Source organism: Hyperolius riggenbachi, chromosome 4 (genome assembly GCF_040937935.1).
Source record: "Hyperolius riggenbachi isolate aHypRig1 chromosome 4, aHypRig1.pri, whole genome shotgun sequence".
NCBI classification, from domain to species: Eukaryota; Metazoa; Chordata; class Amphibia; order Anura; family Hyperoliidae; genus Hyperolius; species Hyperolius riggenbachi.
Window position 1 is genome coordinate 354039171 of NC_090649.1, and position 26925 is coordinate 354066095.

The 26925-nt window shown below is 47.3% G+C and overlaps 1 protein-coding gene across 1 annotated transcript in view; it reads right to left on the minus strand.

Annotated features, from left to right (window-relative positions):
• The window catches only part of PHF10 (PHD finger protein 10), a 475129-nt gene that overhangs the window by 54520 nt on the left and 393684 nt on the right, over window positions 1–26925 (minus strand). Inside the window, exon 9 of the mRNA XM_068233401.1 lies at window positions 1203–1391. Coding sequence (XP_068089502.1) covers window positions 1203–1391 — 189 coding nt within the window. The remainder of the gene's footprint in view (window positions 1–1202; window positions 1392–26925) is intronic.

Sequence of the window (26925 nt, forward strand, 5' to 3'; positions counted from 1 at the left end):
AATTCTGTTCAAATAACTTCTTTTTGTTTTAAAAAAAACCCCTTAATTCCCTTAGGACCTGAGGATGCATGCCATCCAGGCCAGGTGCCTTGTCTATTTTTAATTTATTTAGTCTTGCCTTCACTTCTTCCTGTGTTAAGTATTTAATATTACAATTGGAAGATTGAGACTCTTCTGCATCTGTAATTTGCAACAGTGATGTTTCCCTTGTGAAGACAGACACAAAGAAAGCATTTAATAACTCTGCCTTACCTTGGTCATCCACCATTGAGTTCCCACCCTCATCCTTTAGGAGTCCAATACAGTCAACCTTTCTTAGAGTTGATGTAGTTGTAAAACTTCTTTGGGTTAGATTCAATATCCCTTGCGATTTGATTTTCAGCTTCAATCTTTTCCAGGCTAATTTATTTTTTACAACTTTTATTGCACTCCTTATAATTGCTTAGGGTGGTGGGCTGACATGCATAGCCTAGCGGGTCCCAGGGATGCAATCCAGCCGTGATTCACGATCGTGTCCAGTACAGGCTATCCAATGGTAACAGGTTAGGAAATGTCTTTTTTCACTTATATTTGCAAATGGTCTGGAGGTGCCTACAGGGTCAGGAGTTAAAAAGGATGGTAAATTGAGTACTTTCTCCCTGAATAAACATTTAGCAGGGATGGATATGTTGGGGGAAGAAGTTCCGAATTACTTAACCCAGGCTAAGAATCACATCGCTGTGAGTGCACGGCTGTATTCAATATGCAGCAAAATATAGATATAGGAAGTGTTTGTATATATTATATTAAAAACAAAATCTAAATATATAAAATTAAGTAAAACTTGATTTTAATACCAGTTATAACATACTTCATTGCACACAAATGATTAAATAAAAAAAAAGTGAATATTTTCTAAAATTTCCATATATTCTAAAGTACCACATCATATGTTGCATACTCACTGTGGTACAGTGTGGTAGACTGGAAACATGTACAATCAAACTAGCCTTTTGCAAGATGCATACTGATTAGGATTGGGGTTGATTCATAAAGACAGGTGCTAAATTGATCTGATGTATGCATATTGTACTCTGTGCAGTACCATTGAAGATGATGGAGAAGCCGCCCCAATTCCCTGACATCTACTCCGTTTGTCTTTGCATGTGAACAAATCATCACCTGTTGTATACTATATACCATATGCTCTTGGGAACACATACCAGTTGGGAGATCACCAAGTCCAACACAGAATGTATGGTAGCCCCGGTCACAGTGATCGCAAAACATCATCTCCTCTTCATGGTGAGGTTGACCACAAATTATACATGTTTTACATTCCATACATTGCCAGGGATATTTCCTTATTACTGAGACCAATTCTGATGACATATCCAAACATGAAGGGTGACCTACAGAGAGAAACCAAATAAAGTGATGGCAGATAATGAAGAATAAGGCACAGAAATGACAGTGTAAACCTTGATTCAATATGCATCACCAAGTGTATCCTGCCTCTACAAACAAAACTTTTTAATTGTTCAAGATTGATCTTTAATACAATGCAAACACACAGTAATCCTGAAGCACATAATTTCTATATAAAAAAAAGAAGAATGCCTACCTAAAAAAGTGTGAGGTGCAACAAAATCGGGCCATGCAGGAAAAATCTACTCCTAAATGGGCAATAACAGAAAGTTCAAAACAAACTGCCAACATATTAATAAATGTTTGTTCTTACCCTTCAAATGTTTTTACAGCTGCCTGTCCCAAAGTATTCTGCTCACCTGCACTCCGCCTTTTACACAAAGCAGGTAATGCAAACTGTAGTAGTGACTGCAATGTCTGTTGTCTGTGATCTGAGTCAAATTACCTGATTTACATTTTTATCCTGGGTCTCAGAAATGATTAGAGGAAGAGGGCCAGCACTATTTAAACCTGCTGTTTGTCTGGCTATGGCACTGATCCTCTGCATTTTCCTCTAAAACTTGATAGAAGTCAAGCAGGAGGTGTTGGAGAACACCGACATTGCACTACTCTATAGTTTACACCAGCTACTGTAAGGGCCGGTTCACAGTGCAACGGATAAAAAGCTGATCCTGTAAAAACAAATCTGTTTTCCATTTAAACAAATCAGTATTATTTATTGTCCATCAGTCATCTATCCAGTTTTCCGATCCGTGCCATTTGACACCAGCTCATTGTGCTTCCCTGAACAGTGGCAATGCCACACGGGCCCCAGCTCGCAATAACCACTTCCGGCTCCAGCCAGAACACACGATACATTTGGACGCATGTGATGACTGGCCTGTTTGGCAATGACGCCCTGCCGGGTGGCTGGTACGCTCTGCCTTTAACCACACCTTTTTGGCCCCACCCAGGTTGCGCATTTTAGGCCCTGGTCACATGTGTAAAGTGGACAGCGGTGAATCAGGGAGCCAGAAAGAAGAGATGATAGTGGAAGCTAGCCTGCACTGTGGTCCAGGAGACACCTTCACTGACAACCATGGTAAGTAAGAGCTGTAATTCCCTGCTGCCTTCGCTTCTGATTGCCCCTCCCAGATGTCTTCACACCTGGTCACCCCTTAGCACTGTCTCTGATTCTGGTTGCCCCTTCCCACTGTCTTCACTCCTGGTAGCTCCTTCCCTTTGTCTTTTCAACGGTTACAATTGCTGCTTGTCACCCCTTCCCTCTGCCGTCGCCATTTTTAATCCGTTCCTGGTGTCGTTGCTGCTTGTAGCCTCTTTCCACTGTTATTGCCAGTCACCCTGTTAACCTTACTTTCACCCCTTCCTCCCGAATGCTACTAAATTCTACCTATCCCTACCTCTGCCTGGCCAGTACAATATACCTATTAGTACTAGTTAGCCACTACAATATACCTATTACTACCCTCTAGCCACTACTGTTTACCCTATCACTACAATCTGCCTATTTCTACCAGGGCTGTGGAGTCGGTCCAAAAATCCACCGACTACGACTCCTCAGTTTAGGATTCCACCGACTACGACTCCTCTAATTTGCATATTACAATTTTGTTGATTAAAAGTATGTAACGTGAAATTCGTCTCTTAACTGCCAACACTTAGGAATTTTACAAGACAACTGAAGTGAGAAGGATATGTAGACTACTATATTTGTTCCTTTTAGACTAAAACTAGTCCTTGGTAAGAGTACTTGTAAAAGGTACAAACCGGAACAAAGAACATCTATCAGCCCCTAGGCAATGTAACTGTGGGTACATGTAAGAATGATGTGCAGGTACTCTGCAGGGGAATGAGGAGATTCTTCCTCTATTACACATTCTTCATGCACAATCTGAACCAGGTTTATGGGTGATAGACAACACCTCTGTGTTCAATGTGCACAACATTCTCAGTGGATTCCCTGAAGCTCTGTGGGGAGTGCATATGTAGAGTATAGTACTAACGTATAACAAAGTAAACCTGAGACAGATGAAATTAAAGTTTTGTACATACCTGGTACTTCCTCCAGCCCCCTTCAGGCTAATCAGTACCTCGCTGTCCTCTGCCACCTGGATCTTCTGCTATGAGTCCAGGTACTTGAGCCAGTCTGGCATAGTGCGCATGCACACACTCCACCGCCGGGAGCGTACTACACCTGCGCAGCACTATTACGCAGGTGCAGAACGCTCCTGGCTGTAGGAGCGGCATGTGGCTGGACTGTGCTGACTGGCTGAATTACCAGGACTCATAGCAGAAGATCCAGGTGGTGGAGGACAGCGAGGGACTGATTGGCCTAAAGGGGGCCTGAGGAAGCCCCAGGTATGTATAACACTTTTCTTTTCATCCGTCTCAGGTACCCTTTAATTCGTAGTCACCAAACCAAATTTTAACAACATATCAAATTATTTGATTTCATGAGCAAAGAGAGTGCATACATTTGCATAAATCAGCATCAACCCAGAATTTTTAGCATCTCATTGACCATCTCTATTAGTGACACGGCTACACATCAGGATTTATTCTTACAGCATAGATGTTGTTTAGTATATATAAGAGATTCCTGTGTACACATCATATATACAGTCACAATCAGATGTGTATATCTGACTTTAAAAATACGGGGACTGCTTTATTGAAGCAGCAAAAGTAACTAATTTTGATTGGTTTATTTCATTTTTGTGGACTGAGCACAGCTATTACTGTATATATACATTATTTTTAATGACTATTATCTGAGAAATAAAACATTTTATCATATTTTCTATTTTAATTACAGTTACAAATTCATTAGGAGTCAGAGTCGGTGCATTTTTTCCCGACTCCAGGCACCCAAAATTGCTCCGACTCCACAGCCCTGATTTCTACCTAATGCTATAATCTGCCTATAACTGCCTGCTGGCCACTACAATCTACCTACTACCTGCTGTCCACTACAATGTAACTGTCATTACCTGCTGTCCACTACAATTTGCATATCACTACCTGGTGGCCACTACAATGTAACTAATAAACAATACCAGACTGATAGTACAGGATGGTGCACAAAAGCCCGGCCTGGAATGAGCATACAGGCAATCACCAGCCAGTCCCCGTGCACCTCTTTCTCCATCCCTGCTGTGTGTGTCCTTTGGCTGTATTGAAGCCTGTGTCACCTGCATTTACTGCCATATGAGAGCGCAACACAGGCTTCAAATAAGCCAGAGAGGACACACACAGCAGAGGTAAGAGGCCCATGGGAATCAGCCAGGCAGTAACTTCCTGTATGCCCATGTCAGGCAGCCGGGCCAGTCTTGTGTGCTACCATGTTGAAGCTGCCTGACAACAGAATGTTCCTTTAAGTGTGTGTGTTGTGAGGAATGAGCACGTGATGAAATATTACAATGTGGGGGAATGAATAAGAGAACACTTGAGCTTTTTTTCTGCAAATTGTAGTAGTGGAGAGGAGTGAGGGGGTCGAGCAGGTTTGTCCAGCATCAGGCCCAGAAATTTCTAAACGCGGTCTTGCTGCTGGATGTCTGGGATCAGTATACTGGTGTTTCCAGTATGCATTGAGCCGAATTAATGGTGGCAGGTGAGTATCTTGTCGAGCAGGCTAGTGAGAATGGAGATCATCCGTCCTTAAGGGCCAGCATTGACTCCGTCACCATTCATGGTACCCAGTCAATCCAGAATTATCATGCAGGGCACGAACTTCGTTCTGTTTGTCAGAATTGACCAAATTGATTCATTCCAAACAGACTGATGTGAACAGATCTTATTGCTAACCATAGGATCTGTTCGCATTGGTTCCGTTATGCTAAATGGAATGTTCTTTGTGCCAGAGTGAACACAGGCACAGTGCATCTGAAAAGAACACTTTGATGGAGACAGTCATTCATTTATTTATTTATTGTATTTTAAAGCGCCAACATATTACGCAGCGCTCATCAGCAAAAACATTAAATGAGGAGTAAGAACAAGCTTTTATATCTCACTAATATTATAAATGTGAAAGTTTAGAGGCTTGTTACACAATCACGCAACAATGGCTGAACGGATTTTAATGAAATTTGGCACACACATAGTACATTACCTGGAATAACATACTTTGGGCTTGATTCACAAAGCGGTGCTAACCTACTTAGCGCGTCTAAAGTCTTTAGACGCGCTAACCAGGGTGCTAAGTAGGTTAGCACCGGATTTCTCAATCAGATCGCGCGCTAACTTTACGCGCGCAAAGTTTTATGCACACAAAGTTTTACGCGCGCTAAGTCCCATAGGCTTTAATGGGCACTACGCGCGTAAAGTTTTATGCGCATAAAGTTTTGCTCACGTAAAGTTTTATGCGCGAAAAGCTTGTTTAGACGTGCTAAGGGGGTTTTCACAGGCGTGCTAACAGTTAGCACCGCTTTGTGAATCAAGCCCTTTGTATGCCCATAACCAAAAAGTGGGCGGAGACAAATACAAATTTCACTGAGAAAATGTAAACTGCAGCTATTCTTACACTGCTAATGGTAGGGTTTTCATACTCTGCATAGTTGTTCACTGGGTGCCATTCTTGCACTGTTAATGGGACAAGCCTCAAACCTGGTGTCAGGAACCGGCCCCATGGCAAGCCTGCAGAGACAGTTCCCAACTGGGGTTTTTTGACCAGATCAAGAGGGGGAGCAGCCTTATCCAAGCTAAACACAAAGCTGTCACCCCTCAACCACACTCTGCCACCACTAGCAGCTGCTAGACACTTCGATTGGCGTTTACATACGGTGAAGTTTAGAGGGGGTCGCAGCCAGCACGCAGTACACAGATGTATAAAACAAAGTCCGTTTATTGTGCAGTAGAAATAAACAGCTTCAGTTCAGCAGTAATAAGTGGAAAATAACAGTTCAGCTTACTTCAGCTTGGTAAGATAAAGTCCAGCAGGTTCAAACAAAAGTTCAGTTTTCATCAGGCCAACACCATACAAACAACAGAGCAGGGTATGGTTTGGCTTCCATCAAATACTCCAATATTCCTTGTCAGGAGATTTCCATAGCATACATGCTACTCCTTCAACACCTCTCCTCACACTGCTTGTGAGGCTGCTTCTTAAGCATAAATTTGCATCTCATCAATACCATAATTAGTGAGACTCAGCCCCACTGACAACCAGGTGTGTACCTAGGTGGGATGGGAAGGCCCGCCCTTCCTTCCCTCCCATCCCAGGAGTCCGGCCCTGAAAAGAAAAAACCAAGCAGCAACTGCTTGCTGCTAAAATCCGGACTCCCTTCCTAGGACCACACGGGGTTTTAAAGTGACCACAGTCCAAATACCGGGGAAATATACCTCCCATCTATTACCCAGCCCCGATGGCCCCTACATATCCCCCCCCCTCTGCCTCAACCCCGAGGCAGTGGAGGCACATAGACCCACTAAACAGTGGACTCGGGAAAGAGCATCCGCGTTCTGGTGCACTTTACCCGGCCTATGTTCCACCACATAGTTGAATTCCTGGAGAGAGAGAAACCACCGGGACACTCTTGCATTCGTTCCTCTGTTTCTTTTCATCTACGCTAGCGGGGCATGGTCAGAGATCAACCTAAATTTCCTACCCAATAAATAATAGCGCAGGGAGTCTAGGGCCCATTTCATGGCCATGCATTCCCTCTCCACTACCGCATAGTTTCTCTCAGCGGCCGTCAGTTTCCGACTGAGAAAAACTATGGGATGTTCTTCTCCATCAATTACCTGTGACAGAACCGCCCCCAACCCAACATCTGAGGCATCTGTCTGCACTACGAATTCTCGAGTGAAATCGGGGGCTACCAGGACAGGGTGACTACATAATGCCGATTTCAGCTCCAAAAACGCTTTTTCTGTCTCTGCGGTCCACTGTATCATCACTGACTTCCGGCCCTTGGTCAAGTCAGTTAGGGGAGCTGCGAGGGAAGAAAAATTGGGAATGAACCGTCTGTAATATCCCACTATCCCCAAGAAAGCTCGAACCTGTTTCTTACTGATGGGGCGGGGCCATTCCTGGATTGCCTCAATTTTGTTAATTTGGGGTTTTACCAACCCCTTTCCAACAATATACCCCAAGTACTTTGCTTCCTCTATACCTAGGGCACATTTCTCGGGGTTCACTGTAAAACCCGCCTTCCTTAACGCATCCAGGACTGCTTGAACCTTGGGAAGGTGAGACTCCCAGTCTGAACTGAAAATTACGATGTCGTCTAAGTAGACCGATGCGTATCTTTGGTGTGGACGCAACATTCTGTCCATGACTCTCTGAAATGTGGCCGGGGCGGTCTGTAACCCAAACGGCATTCTTTTATACTGAAAATGGCCCTCAGGTGTGGAAAATGCAGTTTTTTCTCTGGCTTCTTTGGCCAAGGGTATTTGCCAATACCCTTTGGTCAGGTCTAATGTGGTTATGTAGCGGGCTGGACCTAACCTTTCTATCAATTCATCCACACGGGGCATGGGATAACCATCAAATTTGGAAATTTTATTTAATTTCCGGAAATCGTTACAGAATCGCAGAGTTCCGTTTGGCTTGGGTACCAACACGATCGGGCTTGACCATTCACTCTGCGACTCTTCAATGACGTCTAATTCTAACATGCGCTTCACTTCCTCTGACACCGCCTTTCTGCGGGCCTCCGGGATACGATAGGGCCTGACAAACACTTTAGCCCTGGGCTCAGTAACAATGTTGTGCTCCACCATACCCGTGAGTCCAGGCAAATCCAAAAATATCCCCTTGTTTCTCTGAAGAAACTCTTTTACTTGTTGGACCTGGGATTTGGACAGAGTGGGGGCTATTTTCACATCCTCAATGCTTATTTGGGGTACAACACTCACACCCACCCTAACCGGAGCGGTCTCTCTCTCTTTCCAGGGTTTTAACAGATTGACGTGATACAGTTGATAGGGTTTCCGTCTCCCTGGCTGATGTACCTTATAATTCACTTCCCCCACTTTTTCAACGATCTCGAAGGGGCCGTGCCACCTGGCCAAGAATTTACTCTCCACGGTTGGGATCAATACTGACACTCTATCCCCCACCTGGAACTGCCTGATTTTCGCGGAGCGGTTGTATACCCGACTCTGCGCTTCTTGGGCTGCCAGTAAGTGTTCCTTGACAAGGGACATCACCTTGGCAATGCGTTCTTGCAGCTGGGAAACGTGTTCCACCACACTCTTGTGAGGACTGGACTCACTTTCCCAGGTTTCTTTGACCACGTCAAGCAACCCTCGAGGTCTGCGCCCATATACCAGTTCAAATGGTGAAAAACCTGTGGAGGCTTGAGGTACCTCCCGAACAGCAAACATCACTGCCGGCAATAAACAGTCCCAATCTTTTCCGCCCCTTTGAACCACTCTTTTTAACATCATTTTTAAAGTCTTATTAAACCGTTCAACCAGGCCATCGGTCTGAGGGTGATAAACCAAGGTTCTCATCTGTTTAATCTGGAACAGTTTACATACATCAGCCATCACTTTAGACATAAACGGGGTTCCTTGATCCGTAAGGATTTCCCTAGGAAAACCTGTCCGAGTGAACTTATTAAACAATTCTCGGGCGATAGCTTTAGACGTGGGTTTTCTTAACGGAAAGGCTTCCGGGTAGCGAGTGGCATAGTCGAGGATGACAAGGATATATTGGTGTCCCCTGGCAGACTTTACCAGTGGCCCCACTATATCCATGGCAATGTGCTCGAATGGCACCTCGATTATTGGCAAGGGCACCAAAGGGCTTCGAAAATGGGACACTGGCGCGGTTAACTGACAGGTGGGGCAAGAAGCGCAGTAATTCTTTACTTCGGCCTTTAACCCAGGCCAGTAAAACCTGTCAGTTATCCGCGCCTCCGTTTTCTCGGCACCCAGGTGACCTCCCAATACTTCATTGTGAGCCAAGTCTAGTACCATCCTCCGAAACTCCTGAGGCACTAGCAGCTGTTCAACAACCTCTTCTTTGACCTTTGCAACCCGATATAACACATCCCCATGAACTGAAAAATGAGGGAATCTCTCCTCTGCCCCAGGTTCCTGGGGAACTCCATTTACAACAGATACCTGTTGTCTCGCATGGGATAACGTTGGATCCCGCATCTGCGCAGTGATAAACAACCCTTTTGACACATCCAGGTCAGGGAGCATAGATGGGGGGGGAAGATTCCTCATCATCCTCGCCCAACATAACTTGTAATGGGGAATCATCCCCCCCCCTCAGTAACCTGCTCAGGGTCCCGACAAGGATGGTCAGTTCCAATTTCATCAATTTGCAACATTACATCATCATTTTGCAATAATACAGGATCATTTTGCAATACATTTTCTGCAACATTTGTATCCAGACTTGGTGCATCAAGTTCTTTGGTAGGGGGAGGAGGGGCTAAGTTATTATCAGAGTCTTTAAATAACTTCCCTTTCACACTCTCCCACAGTACCCAAAACAGTGGAAAGTCTCGACCCAATATTACTTGACACATTAGGTTTCTTACCACTCCGACGTCGTGAGTAATTGTCCCACATTCTGTTGAAATCGACACTGGCACCACAGGATAAGTCTTTGTGTCTCCATGGATACACACTACCTTAAGCGGCTTTAGCACAGTGTCAATTGTTCCAATCAGATCAGCGTGCACCATGGTTACCATACTGCCAGCAAGGCTTTGGCAGGTACCTGGTTCACACTGACGGGACACACAAAACTCTCCTGGCACTCGGCCAGGCATACCTCCTGGGCAAAAAAGGACACTCTCCGTAGTACGTCACACTGCATGGGTTCCTCCTGCAGTGGACACTGGGCTCTGGTATGACCCCAGGCAGAACATCTCCGACACTGGATCGCCCCCTCCCTTCCGAGGTGTAGCCATAGCAGGTGGCAACCCCTGAGCGGCTTTTGGGAATACTTCCCTATCTCTGGTGATGCTGGTTGCGGGGTTCCATGAAGCATCCTTTCCGGAGTCCGGGAACCTTGCAACACCGGGTAAGTTGGGGCCCGCCTGGCCCTTTGGAGAGAGTAGATTTTCCACTACGTTATATCTCTCCACCAACTGCTCCGCTTTTTTGGGGTCTGCATGACTGACCCAGCGCTGTAGACCCACTGGCAAGGCACGCAGAAAACGATCCAGCATGAATCGCTCCACCATCTCAGGCCCGGTAAGTACCTCTGGTTGCAGCCACTTTGTCGCCAGTTGGATGAGGTCATACATCTGTGATCTGGCTGGATGACCCATCCGGTATTTCCAGCTGTACACCCTCTGTGCCCGGACCGCTGTTGTTACACCTAGTCGGGCCAGGATCTCTGCCTGTAGTCGATCATAGTCGAGGGCGTCTGCAGCGTTGAGATCGTAGTAAGCCTTCTGGGGTTCTCCCGTCAGGAACGGTGCAAGGATACCAGCCCATTTGTCTTTCGGCCATCCTTCCCGCTCTGCTGTCCTTTCGAACGTTTTCAGAAAGGCTTCCACATCATCTGTGGGGGTTAGTTTCTGCAGAAAGTGACTGGCTCTCACCATCGCCTGGTTGCTAGGGGCAGCTCCTGCTGTCTCTCTCCCCTGGGCCAGCTTCTGCACCGCCTCAAGCAGTATTTTGGCTTGCGCTTCTAAGGCGACTCGCAGGGCTTCAGTGGCTTGCTGTTGAGTCACCATACACGCCTGCTGAGACACCATGCTCTGCTGTAGCTGCAAAGTTGCTAAGGCCATTTGTTTCAGCACTTCCTCCATCATGCATACAAGGAGACTGGCCCTTTAAATGTCACTTTTTAAACGGAACTTTTTCTTTTCCTGCAGTGCTGCGCTGCCCGCATCCGAGCACCAGTTGTGAAGTTTAGAGGGGGTCGCAGCCAGCACGCAGTACACAGATGTATAAAACAAAGTCCGTTTATTGTGCAGTAGAAATAAACAGCTTCAGTTCAGCAGTAATAAGTGGAAAATAACAGTTCAGCTTACTTCAGCTTGGTAAGATAAAGTCCAGCAGGTTCAAACAAAAGTTCAGTTTTCATCAGGCCAACACCATACAAGCAACAGAGCAGGGTATGGTTTGGCTTCCATCAAATACTCCAATATTCCTTGTCAGGAGATTTCCATAGCATACATGCTACTCCTTCAACACCTCTCCTCACACTGCTTGTGAAGCTGCTTCTTAAGCATAAATTTGCATCTCATCAATACCATAATTAGTGAGACTCAGCCCCACTGACAACCAGGTGTGTACCTAGGTGGGATGGGAAGGCCCGCCCTTCCTTCCCTCCCATCCCAGGAGTCCGGCCCTGAAAAGAAAAAACCAAGCAGCAACTGCTTGCTGCTAAAATCCGGACTCCCTTCCTAGGACCACACAGGGTTTTAAAGTGACCACAGTCCAAATACCGGGGAAATATACCTCCCATCTATTACCCAGCCCCGATGGTCCCTACAATACGTTGGGACAGCTTTAGGCCAACGTACAAGAATGCCCCCCCCCCACCCCCCACACACACACACACACACACTATCTCACACCGTAGCGAGGCACAATTCCAGCATACAATCAGCCACTGAACTTGTAATTCAATCCTATATCGGTTGCGCTTAACTTTAGGGCTCCTCCAATCAGATCCCTCCTGTCATCCAAAGATACACCTTAGTAGACAAAAGACCATATAGTGCAATACTGCTTTTCAATATTAAAGGATTAACACCCTTAGTGGAACCTCATTCACCTTCAGAGCAGTGTACAAGAGGAGGTTAGGCCCATCACCTCCGAACTCAGGCACTCTCCCCCCCTCCCCCTCAACATTCCTGCTCACCAGAAAGCAAAGGTTAATGCAGCTTCTCAGTAGCCCAGCAGCTTCACTGATTACACTTCATTCAACGTTATCACCAGTCATTATTTGAGACTGATCTAGGGAACTATTAACCTATTAAAACCAGTAATGCCTGTACATGAAAAAAACATAAGCAGGTCCCGCAGCACCTTTCCTGACGGTCGGCTTTGAGTGTGTGTCCTTTGCTCCGCCCTTGGACACACAAGGGCACAAGGACAAAGGAGCCAAGGAAACACACGCCAAGCCGACAGTGAGGAAAGGTGCTGCGGGATGCGGACATCCATCTGACCCAGAGATGGTGATATGATCGCTGTTATGTTTTTTTTTTCATGTACGGGCATTACTGGTTTTAATAGGTTTTAATTAAATTGCGGTTCTACACGTTTTGCCTTGTCTGAGTTCTCTAGATCAGTCTCAAATAATGACTCTGGTGAACGTTGAATGAAGTGTAATCAGCGTAGCTGCTGGGCTACTGAGAAGCTGCATTAACCTTTGCTTTCTAGTGAGCAGGAATGATTGGAGGGGGTGCCTGAGTTAGGAGATGATGGGCCTAACCACCTCTTATCTTGTACACTGCTCTGAAGGTGAATGAGGTTCCACTAAGGGTGTTAATCCTTTAATATTGAAAGCAGTATTGCACTATATGATCTTTTGTCTATTAAGATGCATCTTTGGAAGACAGGAAGGTTCTGATTGGAGGAGCCCCAAAGCAGAGCGCAGCTGATATAGGATTGAATTTGAGATAGCCGGGGTGGTCTAAAAACAGTGTGCTCCACGATCAAGAGTGGACATTTACAGTGGCTTGCAAAAGTATTCGGCCCCCTTGAAGTTTTCCACAATTTGTCATATTACTGCCACAAACATGAATCAATTTTATTGGAATTCCACGTGAAAGACCAATACAAAGTGGTGTTCACGTGAGAAGTGGAACGAAAATCATACAAGATTCCAAACATTTTTTTTTATAAATAAATAACTGCAAAGTGGGGTGTGCATAATTATTCAGCCTCCTGAGTCAATACTTTGTAGAACCACCTTTTGCTGCAATTACAGCTGCCAGTCTTTTAGGTTATGTCTCTGCCAGCTTTGCACATCTAGACAGAGCCGGATTAAGGCTAAATGGGGCCCAAAGCAAAGTAACTGATTTGGGCCCCCCCATCATGTCACAACAGATTTAGAAGATGCAGCTGCACAGCAATATGCCGCACACACCGGGGCAGCCGAGCTACTGGTTGCTATGGGCAACAGCCCGCTTTCCTCTGTGGGTGCACAATGCAGGGAATAGCAGCAGCAAAATGCAAAGTGAGAGATGAATGGCTGGGACATTTGCACTCAGGGGCTGGGGCACCCCTGTGAAGAGGGCGCCAGATATCACAGCAGCAGCACTTTCCCCCTGCATCTCCAGCCTGGCAATAGCAGAAAGCTCTGGACACCGCCAAACCGGAAGCCGTTCCCCAGACAGAATTACATAACCACCCCCACCACCGAACAACCGATTTCCTCCCAAACTAGACAGCCACCATGCAGCCTCCATCCCAGTGAATACGATAGTCCAGCAGAGAAGGCAGCCGCAGCGGGAGAGAATGACAGCACCAGATGACTCACATTCACCTATTGCAATCCAAGCAATAGGGGTCCCGTCATCCGGAGCCCATCTGTCTCCTCTAGAGTGCTGCCGCTCTGTTACTACTACTATTACTACTTCCTGTCTGATCTGAGAATCAGGAAGTTCAGAGCGAGCAGCTGCACTGTAGAAGAGACAGATGGGTTTCAGATGGGGGATCCTCTATCGCTTGTATCATGGATAGGTGAGTGAGCGTTTGCCATCTGCTGCTATAATTCTTGCTGCAGCTGTGGTTCTCTGTGGGAAGAGAGGGAGGAGTGGGCAGCGGCAGAGCGCACAGTAGCAGGAGGGTGACCTAGGAGGAGATATGTATCAGGAAAAAAAAGAGAAAGTTGAGTGGCACTCCCTATAGGATTGAGCTGGCGTATGTGAAATAAGAGCAAAAACCTCACCGCATCATCCTGGTTACCTTGTGTCTTGTTGTATGGACGTGTGCTCTACGGAGATACATGAAAGTAGTACAACTGTGCAAAGGTATCACTGAAAGAAAAAGGAGGAAATCCGGGCACCTTCCGTCCAACTTCCGTTTATTGCAAGCCAAAACAGACATCCATTGGTTACCACAACTATTAGTACCTCGTGTTGGTGGTCTGTAGAGTGATGATCGGTGGTGGTGTGGGAGCCAGGGCACTAAGTGGGTCCGGCGACGGCCGTTTCGCGTCTATGCGTCTGTGAGGGCCTCAGAGGTTGTCTAAGAGAATATTGGGAGCGACAACACCATGAAGTCCAAAGAACACACAAGACAGGTCAGGGATCAAGTTATTGAGATATTTAAAGCAGGCTTAGGCTACAAAAAGATTTCCAAAGCCTTGAACATCCCACGGAGCATTGTTCAAACAATCATTCAGAAATGGAAGGCATATAGCACAACTGTAAACCTACCAAGACAAGGCCATCCACCTAAACTCACAGGCCGAACACGGAGAGCGCTGATCAGAAATGCAGTCAAGAGGCCCATGGTGACTCTGGACGAGCTGCAGAGATCTACAGCTCAGGTGGGAGACTCTGTCCATAGGACAACTATTAGTCATGCACTGTACAAAGTTGGCCTTTATGGAAGAGTGGCAAGAAGAAAGGCATTGTTAACAAGAAGCATAAGAAGGCCCATTTGCAGTTTGCCACAAGCCATGTGGGGGACACAGCAACCATGTGGAAGATGAGACCAAAATGGAACTTTTTGGCCAAAATGCAAAACGTTATGTGTGGCGGAAAACTAACACTGCACATCACTCTGAACACACCATCCCCCACTGTCAAATATGGTGGTGGCAGCATCATGCTCGGGGGGTGCATCTCTTCAGCAGGGACAGGGAAGCTGGTCAGATTTGATGGGAAGATGGATGGAGCCAAATACAGGGCAAACTTCGAAGAAAACCTCTTGGAGACTGCAAAAGACTTGAAACTAGGGCGGAGGTTCACCTTCCAGCAGGACAATGACCCTAAACATAAAGCCAGGGCAACAATGGAATGGATTAAAACAAAACATATCTATGAGTTAGAATGGCCCAGTCAAAGTCCAGATCTAAATCCAATCGAGAATCTGTGGCAAGATCTGAAAACTGCTGTTCACAAACGTTGTCCATCTAATCTGACTGAACTGGAGCTGTTTTGCAAGGAAGAATGGGCAAGGATTTCAGTCTCTAGATGTGCAAAGCTGGTAGAGACATACCCTAAAAGACTGGCAGCTGGAATTGCAGCAAAAGGTGGTTCTACAAAGTATTGACTCAGAGGGCCGAATGATTACACACACCCCACTTTGCAGTTATTTGTAAAAAATGTTTGGAATGATGTATGATTTTCAATCCACTTCTTACATGTACACCACTTTGTGGTCTTTCACGTGGAATTCCAATAAAATTGATGCATGTTTGTGGCAGTAATGTGACAAAATGTGGAAAACTTCAAGGGGGCTGAATACTTTTACAACCCACTATATATATATATATATATATATATATATATATATATATATATATATATATATATATATATATATATATATATATTTTCTTATATTTATAGTGGGATACGCAAGTTTTGGCAACCTTGTTAATAGTCATGATTTTCCTGTATAAATCGTTGGTTGTTACGATAAAAAATGTCAGTTTAAAACATTTTTTTCTTTGAACTTTTTAAAGCAAACTTGAAGTGAAAATTAACCCATAAGATAATGAATTGTACGTGAAGTACATCTAAGCAGTGGTGTTCACCGCCAGGTCGTGATCACGCTTACGCGTGGATTCACGACCATTTTGACGCATTCCGCCTCGGACACGAAAATCCGTGAATAGATTTTCAACCACGAAAATCTACTTCGGCTTCGCGTGAATGCGGACAGAAATCCGCATTCACGCTCGTGAAACCCGGGGCTGAAGTCGTGGTTTGCGGAAATGCGTCAAACTATGCGGAAGTGACACATTGCAGGCCAATCAGAGTGCCCCAGCCAGGCCCTAGCAACCAATCACAGGAGGGGAGCTATGCCCTCCCCTCCTGAATATAAAGCGGCGGCCATGATGGAAAAGCTCTGTCCTTGCTACTAGACTGTGGTGCTGAGAGGATTATCTCCAGGCCATTGTTGTTTGAGCAAGTGCATTTATTGTGTTAAAAACAAAGCGTTTTTTTGCTAACACTGCTCTTATACTGTACACAGTTAGCTAGTCAGTGAGTGATTGCTGTAGTTAGTTGTAGTCAGTGTAGTGTAGTGGGAGTGTGGGAGTCTAGTGATTATTTAACTGTGTGTAGTGCTGTGCAGGCAGGTTCAGTGCTGCAGTGTAGTGGGAGTGGGGATTATCTGTGTGTAGGGTGCAGGCAGGCAGGTTAGTGCAGCTGCAGTGTTCACTTGTATATTCCAGTGACAGTTATACACTTGTACTATTTGCAGGCAGCCAGTCACACCGCCGGCGCCGCCACTCTCTGCCAGCGCTGTTCATTCATTCTGTCAGTGACCTTGTGCCGTGCCCAGTGCCCACTGCTCGCTGGCATATGAGCATCTCATTACACAGTGTGACATCCTTGTGTGCCCACTGCATCCTTCAGTGACCTAGTTGTATATCCAGTGCCCACTGCTGTTCCCACTGCATCCTTCAGTGACCTTGTACTGTGGCCACTGCATCCTTCAGTGACCTAGTTGTATATCCAGTGCCCACTGCTGTGCCCACTGCATCCTTCAGTGACCTTGTACTGTGGCCACTGCATCCTTCAGTGACCTAGTTGTATATCCAGTGCCCACTGCATCCTTCAGTGACCTTGTACTGTGGCCACTGCATCCTTCAGTGACCTAGTTGTATATCCAGTGCCCACTGCTGTGCCCACTGCATCCTTCAGTGACCTTGTACTGTGCCCACTGCATCCTTCAGTGACCTTGTACTGTGCCCACTGCATCCTTCAGTGACCTTGTACTGTGCCCACTGCATCCTTCAGTGACCTAGTTGTATATCCAGTGCCCACTGCATCCTTCAGTGACCTTGTACTGTGGCCACTGCATCCTTCAGTGACCTTGTACTGTGCCCACTGCATCCTTCAGTGACCTTGTACTGTGGCCACTGCATCCTTCAGTGACCTTGTACTGTGCCCACTGCATCCTTCAGTGACCTTGTACTGTGCCCACTGCATCCTTCAGTGACCTAGTTGTATATCCAGTGCCCACTGCTGTGCCCACTGCATCCTTCAGTGACCTTGTACTGTGGCCACTGCATCCTTCAGTGACCTTGTGCTGTGCCCACTGCATCCTTCAGTGACCTTGTACTGTGCCCACTGCATCCAGTGATTCATTACTAGCAACATGTCTGGCAGGGTTTCGCGGGGTGAGAGGAAAGGGAGTTCAATTGCCTCAGCCACTTCTGGGACTGCTCCACGTCCAGGGAGAGGACGCCCAGCTGTACGTGGTCGTGATGCAGCAGAAAAGGGGGCAGCAAAGCCTGGGCCGAGTCAGCGGACGCCATTGTCCAAATATTTTACAGTTTCTGGTCCCCGTGTGGTGGTTGAGCAAATGGAACCTGACGTACTCATGGACATCATGACTTCCTCCCAGACCTCTACTGTGAGCACCACTCCAAGCAGTAGCAGCAGCAGCCAACATCCCACGCTTGTTGTGACATCCACCCCAGCACCCACTGGTCAGCAGCCCTCCCAGGATGACAGCGTTCTGTCCCTCAGTCCGGCATCTGGGAACCTGCTGATGCAAGAAGCACAGGACTTACTGGGGACTGATGTGGCAGAGATTGAGATCGGGCCACAATCACAAGCGTTGTTGAGTTCTGGTGATGAAGAAGAGGGGTCTGTGTCTGGGGATGTAGGGACAGAAGAGGAGGCGGGGGAGTCAGAGGAAGAGCTGGATTATGATGATGCTGCTGATGATGACGTTGTGGACCCTAACTATGTGCAGCCTGCTGAGTCCGTGGAAGAATGGTCAGAGCAGGATGACGAGTCACCTCGGCCTAGGCAAGGATATCGCCATATGTCAGGCAGGGGCAGGGGCATCGGCAGCAGTGGGCGTGGAGGAAGTAGACAGGACACTGCTTCAGCCGGCACCACCTCCATGCAACCCCCGGCAACTACTACCACACATTGCTCCGCTGCACCCTCTGCTAGTGGGGGCCGCAGTAAATTAAAGTCACCAGTGTGGGATTGCTTTGAGGAATGTACTGATGACAAAAGGTATGCGGTGTGCAGGTTATGCAGCAAAAGATTGAGCCGTGGGAAAAGTCTGAGCAAAATGGGTACCTCATCCCTCCAGGGCCACCTGAGAAGCCACCACTGCCGCGAGTATGCGGACTTTAAGAGGAAGCAGGCACTGCTGGCAGGGGTTCCTGAGAGCAGAAGGCCCACCAGCGCAGCAGCATCCTCCCTCCCTCAGGGTCGTGAATCCCCCACAGCAGCAGCAGTAGTAGCACACAAGCGCTCTTCCACCTCGGCTGCTCAGGACACAGACATTGAGGCTGGCAGCCAGTGTTCGTCTCTCTCCTCTGTCTCCCCTGCATCCCAGCGTCGTCAGACCCTGCTGAGCGACACCTTTCAGGGTCTGACCAAGCCTCTGCCTCCAAGCCACAGGCGGATCCGCAAACTAAATGGCTTGCTGGCCCGGGCCATGGCATCACAGCTGCTTCCCTACTCCCTGGTGCAGGAGGGGAGCGCCATGCGGACGCTGCTCCAATTTGGCATCCCCGAGTGGCAAGTCCCCAGTCGCCACTATTTCAGCAGGAGCGCGATCCCAGCACTCCACAAGTTTGCGGTGGAAAACGTGGCCCGTTCCCTGGACTACTCTGTGGGCAAGCGGGTCCACGTGACCATGGACTCGTGGAGTAGCAGATTTGGGACAGGTCGCTACCTGTCGTTTACGGCCCACTGGGTGACACTAATGGAAGGGAGGGAGGACAAGAGCGCATCAGCCCAGCTAGTGGTGCCACCACGCGGGATCAGGGGGGATGCAGTAGGGTCCTGTCACGACACTCCCTCAGCACCCGGAAAGCAAGCCCGCCTCGGCAGCAGCAGCGACAAGCCTCGGCACTGCCAAGCCCTTTTAAAATTGGTGACCCTGGGGAAGGAGAGGCTTACGGCCACCAACGTCCTGGCCGCCCTCAGGAAGCAGGAGCGGAGGTGGCTGACCCCCAGAGGCCTGGAAGTGGGGTATGTGGCAGCCGATAACGGGGCCAACCTGGTGGCAGCAGTGCAGCAGGGAAACCTCCAGCACATCCCCTGCTTGGCCCACGTGCTCAATCTTGTGGTGCAGCGCTTCTTGCGCACCTACCAGGGGATGAGCGAGCTGCTGCAGGATGCCCGGGCGGTGGTACGCTTTTTCCGCCTGTCAGCCACTGCCTCTGCACTCTTGTCCACCTTACAGCAGCAGTATGGAAGGCCACAACACCGGATGATCATGGACATGCCAGTTCGCTGGAATTCGCCATGTTGGAGCGGCTGTGTCAGCACAGGCTGGCTCTTAGGGCCTACATGCTAGACCCAAGTGTCCCCAGCAACCAGCAAGTCCCCATGATTACTGCCACTCAGTGGACACTGATGCAGCAAGTATGCCTGGTGCTGAGTCCCTTCCTGGAGGCAACCAAGATGGTCAGTGAGGAGCGGGCCTCTGTGTGCCAGTGGGTGCCCTTGGTTTGTCTACTGGAGCAGGCAATGGACAATTTAATTGAGCGTGGGGATGAAGCCCTGAGGCAGTTGGAAGAAATGGAGCAGATGGCAGCACAGTCCAGCTCAGAGGAGGGCTCACAGCAGGTAGTGGAAGAGTTGGAGGTCCCTAACCTGAATGAGGAGGAGGAGGAGGAGCAGAGTGCAGCAGGCGTTGTACGTGGATGGCGGTTTGAGGAGGACAACGACATGGCACAGGAAGAGGACAGGCATGCATTATGGGACAATGCCGAGGACGAGGAAGATCTTGCTGGCAGGGCCCACTTGTTTCCCATGGCTGTGCACATGTTGCGCTGCCTTCGCAGGGACCCCCGGGTGATCCAGATGCGTTCAAGGGAGGACATCTGGATTACCTTGATGCTTGATCCCCGTCTGAAGGGGAAGCTGGGAGACTTAATGACGCCATCCACCACCGAGCAACGCACAAGGGAGTTGAAGGAGGCCCTTGTGCGCAGACTACTGGAAGCATTCCCCCAGCCTTCCACCCCCACTGTAACTGCTCTGCCAAGCCAGCAAGAGGTGCCTGCCATTGCCACTAGCAGCACAACAACAACCACCAGCAGCAGCAGCAGCAGCAACTGGCGCCCCGGAGACCTGAAGAGCCTAAGCAAGAGCCTGTATGCAGTGTAGCAGCCTAGAACAGAGGTGCCCGCCACAGCATCCACCACCAACCAGCACAAGCAACGACTGACCACCATGGTGTCTGACTATATGGGGTCATCCAGCGGGCTCAATGACACCGACAGCCCCGTGGACCCCTTGGAGTACTGGGTCAAGAGACTGGACATCTGGAGCGAGCTTTCCCAGTACGCCCTGGAACTCCTATCCTGCCCTCCTTCCAGTGTCCTCCCAGAGAGATGCTTTAGTGCGGCCGGTGGCGTGGTCACAGAGAAGCGCTCTCGGCTCTCCCACGCCTCTGTGGACAAACTCACCTTCCTGAAAATCAACCAGGCTTGGGTGGAAGGTGAGTTCCTGGCCCCTATTGTCGGACACAGGGGGACATGAAGTGGCTGCTGCATGTGCTGTTGTTAACTATGCCTGCCTTTATAAAGACATTTACTACCTGCCTAGTGCCTACCTTGGTTAATTTTTTGGTGTTATGGTACTACTACCAGTAAGTTGCCATGGTCCTCCTTCTGAGCTGCTGAACTGACCGCCCGCTTTGTCCTCCTGACTCAGTCGCTACTACACTCTGCGTTCACACTGCCCGGGTCGCCGGGTGCATTTAATTTTTTGGCCAGCACTATGACGCTGTGCTACTACTACTGTGCTGCTGCTGCTGAACTGACCGCCCGCTTTGTCCTCCTGACTCAGTCGCTACTACACTCTGCGTTCACACTGCCCGGGTCGCCGGGTGCATTTAATTTTTTGGCCAGCACTATGACGCTGTGCTACTACTACTGTGCTGCTGCTGCTGAACTGACCGCCCGCTTTGTCCTCCTGACTCAGTCGCTACTACACTCTGCGTTCACACTGCCCGGGTCGCCGGGTGCATTTAATTTTTTGGCCAGCACTATGACGCTGTGCTACTACTACTGTGCTGCTGAACTGACCGCCCGCTTTGTCCTCCTGACTCAGTCGCTACTACACTCTGCGTTCACACTGCCCGGGTCACCGGGTGCATTTAATATTTTGGCCAGCACTATGACGCTGTGCTGCTACTACTACCACCAGTATGTTGCCGTGGTCCTTCTGTGCTGCTGAACTGACCACCCACATAGTCCTTCTCCTGACTCAGTCGCTACCACCACGGCACTCTGCGTTCACACTGCCCGTGTCCACTGACAACTCTGCTGCGATGTCATTGCTAATTGCTGCAAAAAAATAAAAAATAAAATTACAAAAACCTCTCTGGAGCCTTTTTGCCATCAGCCACTCATCCTCCTCCAGCGGTACCTTCGCCGCCAAGTGCCATTGGAACTCGCCTGTCGCCTTCACCTCTTTGACTGCTTAACGCGTATATCCCTTTTTAAAACCACTTATTACCAATTAATAGCCCCATTTAAAGTGTTGATTTCACTTTAAAATCCATTTTCTATAGAAAAATTTTTTGGGGGGGAATTTTTTATGTTGAAGTTATGTTGCCCCTTATCACCTCGATAATCCATGCTATTTGGGGGACTGTAGCATGTATGGGGGCTTTGTTATTAACGTTAAAAGAAAATCCGCCTCCGGGCGTGAATCCGCGCGTGATTACGCCATTCACGGGAAAAAATCCGCGTGGTTGCGTGGACGCGGACGAAAATCCGCATGCGGCGGGGCCGAATGCGGATTTTTTTTTGCAACCACGCGGATTTCCGAATTCGTGGATGAGGCACATCCGAGCATCCCTGCATCTATGAAATAGAACATTACTAGCAAAGAAAAAAGTTTCATGTCTTCCAGCACAGTAAAAAAAAAACTTCAGTTATCTATGGAAAAGAGCTTCTTTGAGCTCTTCGACCCAATATAGATCGGACACGGTCCTGTTTTCTGAAGCACTTAAAGGGAATCTATAAAAATTAACTGCTCTGCTGACGTCATTGTGCCTTCATGTGCACGCTCCTGGCCGCGTGCGTCTGTGCACTACCGCCCAACTCCGGCGACCTGGACTCCACTTCCACTGAGGAATTAAGGTATAAAGGAGGGGGACAGAAGAAAACAGGGGGAGCAGTGGGCATGAGGACAGCACCTTATATATGCCTGACTCCCCCTATTTTTAGTATAGTGTTTGGCTCTGGAATTCTTTCAAGCACAGCAAGGTAATGTCATGTCGAATGGGTGATGGTCCGTTTGGACAGAACATTCCCTTGCTGAGTTTGTCACCGCTTGCTATCATATGGTCTTTTCTAGCTTTATTTGGACCAGATGTTCCCTACGATCATATCTTATCTTTATTGTACTAAAGGCCTGAAGAAGTGTTGCCCAAAACAAGCCAGCGTTGTTGCCTAGCCTAAAAATGCTTCCATCTGCTGAAAAGATTTATGGAGATAAAGATTTCATTTTTCAGCACGACCTGGCACCTGCTCACAGTGCCAAAACCAATGGTAAATGGTTTACTGACCATGGTATTACTGTGCTCAATTGGCCTGCCAACTCTCCCTACCTGAACCCCATAGAGAATCTGTGGGATATTGTGAAGAGAAAGTTGAGAGACGCAAGACCCAACACTCTGGATGAGCTTAAGGCTGCTATCGAAGCATCCTGGGCCTCCATAACACCTGAGCAGTGCCACAGGCTGATTGCCTCCATGCCACGCCGCATTGAAGCAGTCATTTCTGCAAAAGGATTCCCAACCAAGTATTGAGTGCATAACTGAACATAATTATTTAAAGGTCAACTTTTTTTGTTTTAAAAACACTTTTCTTTTATTGATCGGATGAAATATGCTAATTTTTTGAGATAGGAAATTTGGGTTTTCATGAGCTGTATGCCAAAATCATCAATATTAAAACAATAAAAGGCTTGAACTACTTCAGTTGTGAGTATTTGAATCTAAAATATATGAAAGTCTAATGTTTATCAGTTCATTACAGAAAATAATGAACTTTATCACAATATGCTAATTTTTTGAGAAGATCCTGTACTTGCATTATTGGTGATTCTGCAGATCACCAATCTGAAAATCTGTCCTTGCTGACACCAATCGTTACAAATACATAATTACATATATCAGTCACCATGTCACAAGCTGCTAAAACTGACAAACTTTCTCTGCCATGCCAAATTGCATGGGTAATTAGGTCTTATCATAACTTTCCTGGCTGTCCAAGTATCGCTATGCCAGGTTAAGTAACCATCAATCTCCGATCAGCAATGACAGAAATTGTTAAGGCAGACTCATACCAGTTGGAGTGTCTCCAAAATGCCAGGGGTCTTAACATCTCTAGCAGATCTAATGGCTTCAAAAGATTCTTATCTGGGTTTCACCCAGCTACTTTCACCAGGAACAGCTAACCTTACTGTAACAGAAGAATTAATACATTTCCATATATATGTTACAGCCAGATCCCAAAATCTGGCTACTTCGGATTCTGGTCGGTCAGAACGCGAAGTGGCCGTGAACGGCCAATGTTAGAAATAAAAAGATTCCTGGCCGCATAAATGCATTTGGTGGCCGTCTCGCTGCGGCCAAATGTATCAACTTTGGCAGTCGGGGGACACGCGTGTCCCTCAGAGTTGTTCGTAGCGGCAGGGAATCCTGTCGTTCGTTCCTGCAGAGCGAGTGCTGGCAGAAGCTATGTCTGCAGCCTTCCCGCTCTGCTTTCCTGTCGCTATGAACGACTTTGGTGACACGTGTGTCCCCCGCCTTCCAAAGTTGCATATGAGAGGGGCAGGGGGAGGAGCCAGAGCCAAAGAGGCGGCTTCATCTGATCACATTGCCACCAGAGGAATTAATTGAATTACCCCATCGGATACATTTGGCCGCAGCGAGGCGGCCACCAAATGTATTTATGCAGCCGGGAATCTTTTTATATTTTTTTTTTTTTCACAATTAACGTTTATTGAATTAAGTATAAGAGCATACAAACAGAAACGTTCAGAATGAAACAACGTGAGCATCTTGAAAAAAGTTTCCAAAAGTATCACATTTCAGGTGTACAGACACAAAAATGAATAAGGACAGCATGGAGCATTAACTATGCAGTGAGAACAAAGCTATTGAGTTTAGCTTGATGAAAAAAAAAAAAAAACGACTGAACAATTAGCTAGTCAGACTCACATGAAAACCTTTTTAAACAGGTAATAAACAGGAATATTTATAAATTGGTAGACAGGGTGTTGTCCAAGGTCGAATACAGGACTGGAACTCCCCCTTGAATTACAGCAGGACCGTGACAAGGTCCACCATCAACAGAGGCTGAGCTGCCAAGTGCACCCCCCACCCCCAAGTGCACCCCCACCATTAAGATATCCAAAAATAAGGCAGTATTTTTACACAGGAGAACCTATTTATATAAATTAACAGCAAACAAGTGTTACCAACATTTTTTTTTGTATAAATTGGGTAAGAAGTGCAAATACAGTTAAATAGATTAACAGCAAAAGAACATGTATTTTTAAATGTTGAAAAAATTGCTTAAACACAACTGTAAACTGTCTTTCCTGAATCCTTAAAGCCTCATACACATGCTCAACAAAAGTCTTTTAAATGCACAATTATCAAACAACTTGAAGAAGTTAGACAACTTTTGTCAAGTAAAATATCACTAATAAGAGGCGACCAATGACTGATAAGAAGCAGCTCAAGCCAATCCAACTGTTGTAATTGCACATAAATATGCACAGTTTAACCACTTCCGGATTCTCGGTGCGTATATATACGCCCCTGAATCCTGAAGTGTATACCATGGAGGCCGTTCCATGTCAGTTCACGGAGGGTGTCTCCGTGCACACCCTGCGAGCCGATCGGCGGCTCGCAGGGTAAATGTAAACACACGGGGAAGATCTTCCCCGGTGTTTACATGCATACGGCGCTGCTGCGCAGCAGCGGCGTAGAGGAGATCGGCGATCCCCGGCCTCTGATTGGCCGGGGATCGCCGGCATCTGATAGGCTAAAGCCTATCCCATCAGGCGCAGGACGGAAATCCGTCCCGCGCCGCTCACAGGGGGAGGGAGAGGGAGGGAAGGGGAAGGAGGCCAGGAAGCGCTGCGGAGGGGGGCTTTGAAGAGCCCCCCCCCCCGCAAGCGCAAGCAGCCGGCGGCGATCAGACCCCCCCAGCAGGACATCCCCCTAGTGGGGAAAAAAGGGGGGAAGTCTGATCGCCCTGGCTGCTAGCTGATCTGTGCTGTGGGCTGGAGAGCCCACGCAGCACAGATCAGCACACAATTTCATGGTGTGGAAGTGGTTAAAGGACAACTGTAGCGAGAGGCATATGGAGACTACTTTATGTATTTCCTTATAAACAATACCAGTTGCTTGGCTGTCCTGCTGGTCTATTTGGCTGCTGTAGTGCCTGAAAACAAGCATGTCAGATCTGACAATGTCAGAAACACCTGATCTACTGCATGCTTGTTTAGGGGCTATTGCTAAAAGTATTAAGCCTCATCTACACGGTACAATTTTCCATTAGATAGATCTGATATGAAATTGCATCATGTGTAGACGTCCAAATTGTTTCTGATCAATTTTGGAATAGATTTTGCGTTAAGTACCCAAAATGTATTGCAAAATCTCTTGCAATCAGATTGGAAACTATCCAATAGATCCATCTATGTGATGGAAAATTGTACCGTGTAGATGAGGCTTACGAGACAAAGAATCAGCAGGGCTGCCAGGCAACTGGTATTGCTTTAAATGAAATAAATATGGCAGCCTCCATATACCTCTCAGTTCTTTAATAAGAAATTATCCAAAAATAAAGCAGTATTTTTACTCAGGAGAATAGTATTATATAAATTAACAGCAAACAAGTGATACAAACCTTTTTTGTATAAATTAGGTAATGTGTAAGTGCAAATACAATTAACAGAAAAAAAAACATGTGTTCTTAAATACAGAAAAATTGCTTAAACACAACTGTTAAGATTATATTCATGTTATTGGTGATGCAAACGTTAACTACTTCAAGACCATCGAGCTTACACACACACTCCTGTCGCTTTGCTGTCACTCTACCTGGGTTACTCTGCTGTCTGATGACAGAACTCAGTCCTCCGGGAAGGATCACAGAGTCTGTTGGCTCCTGCCCAGATTACGGAGCTCTGCTGTCATAATGACAGCAGATAAGCCAGGTGCAGAGACAGCAGAGCAGTGCAATTTCAATCACCAGGGTCTGGAACAGGTTAAATAAGGTATAGTTGTAAACAAATATGCAACCTCTTTAGAACCATAGATAGAAGTAAAGTGCAAAGAGAAGTCATAAGACAATCCTCTATAATAAAATCCGTGTCCGTGCACTGTCCCTGTGTAGCGTTGTCTGTGCTGAACCGTTGTGCGCACTGCGCAGCACGGACAATGCTACACAGGGAT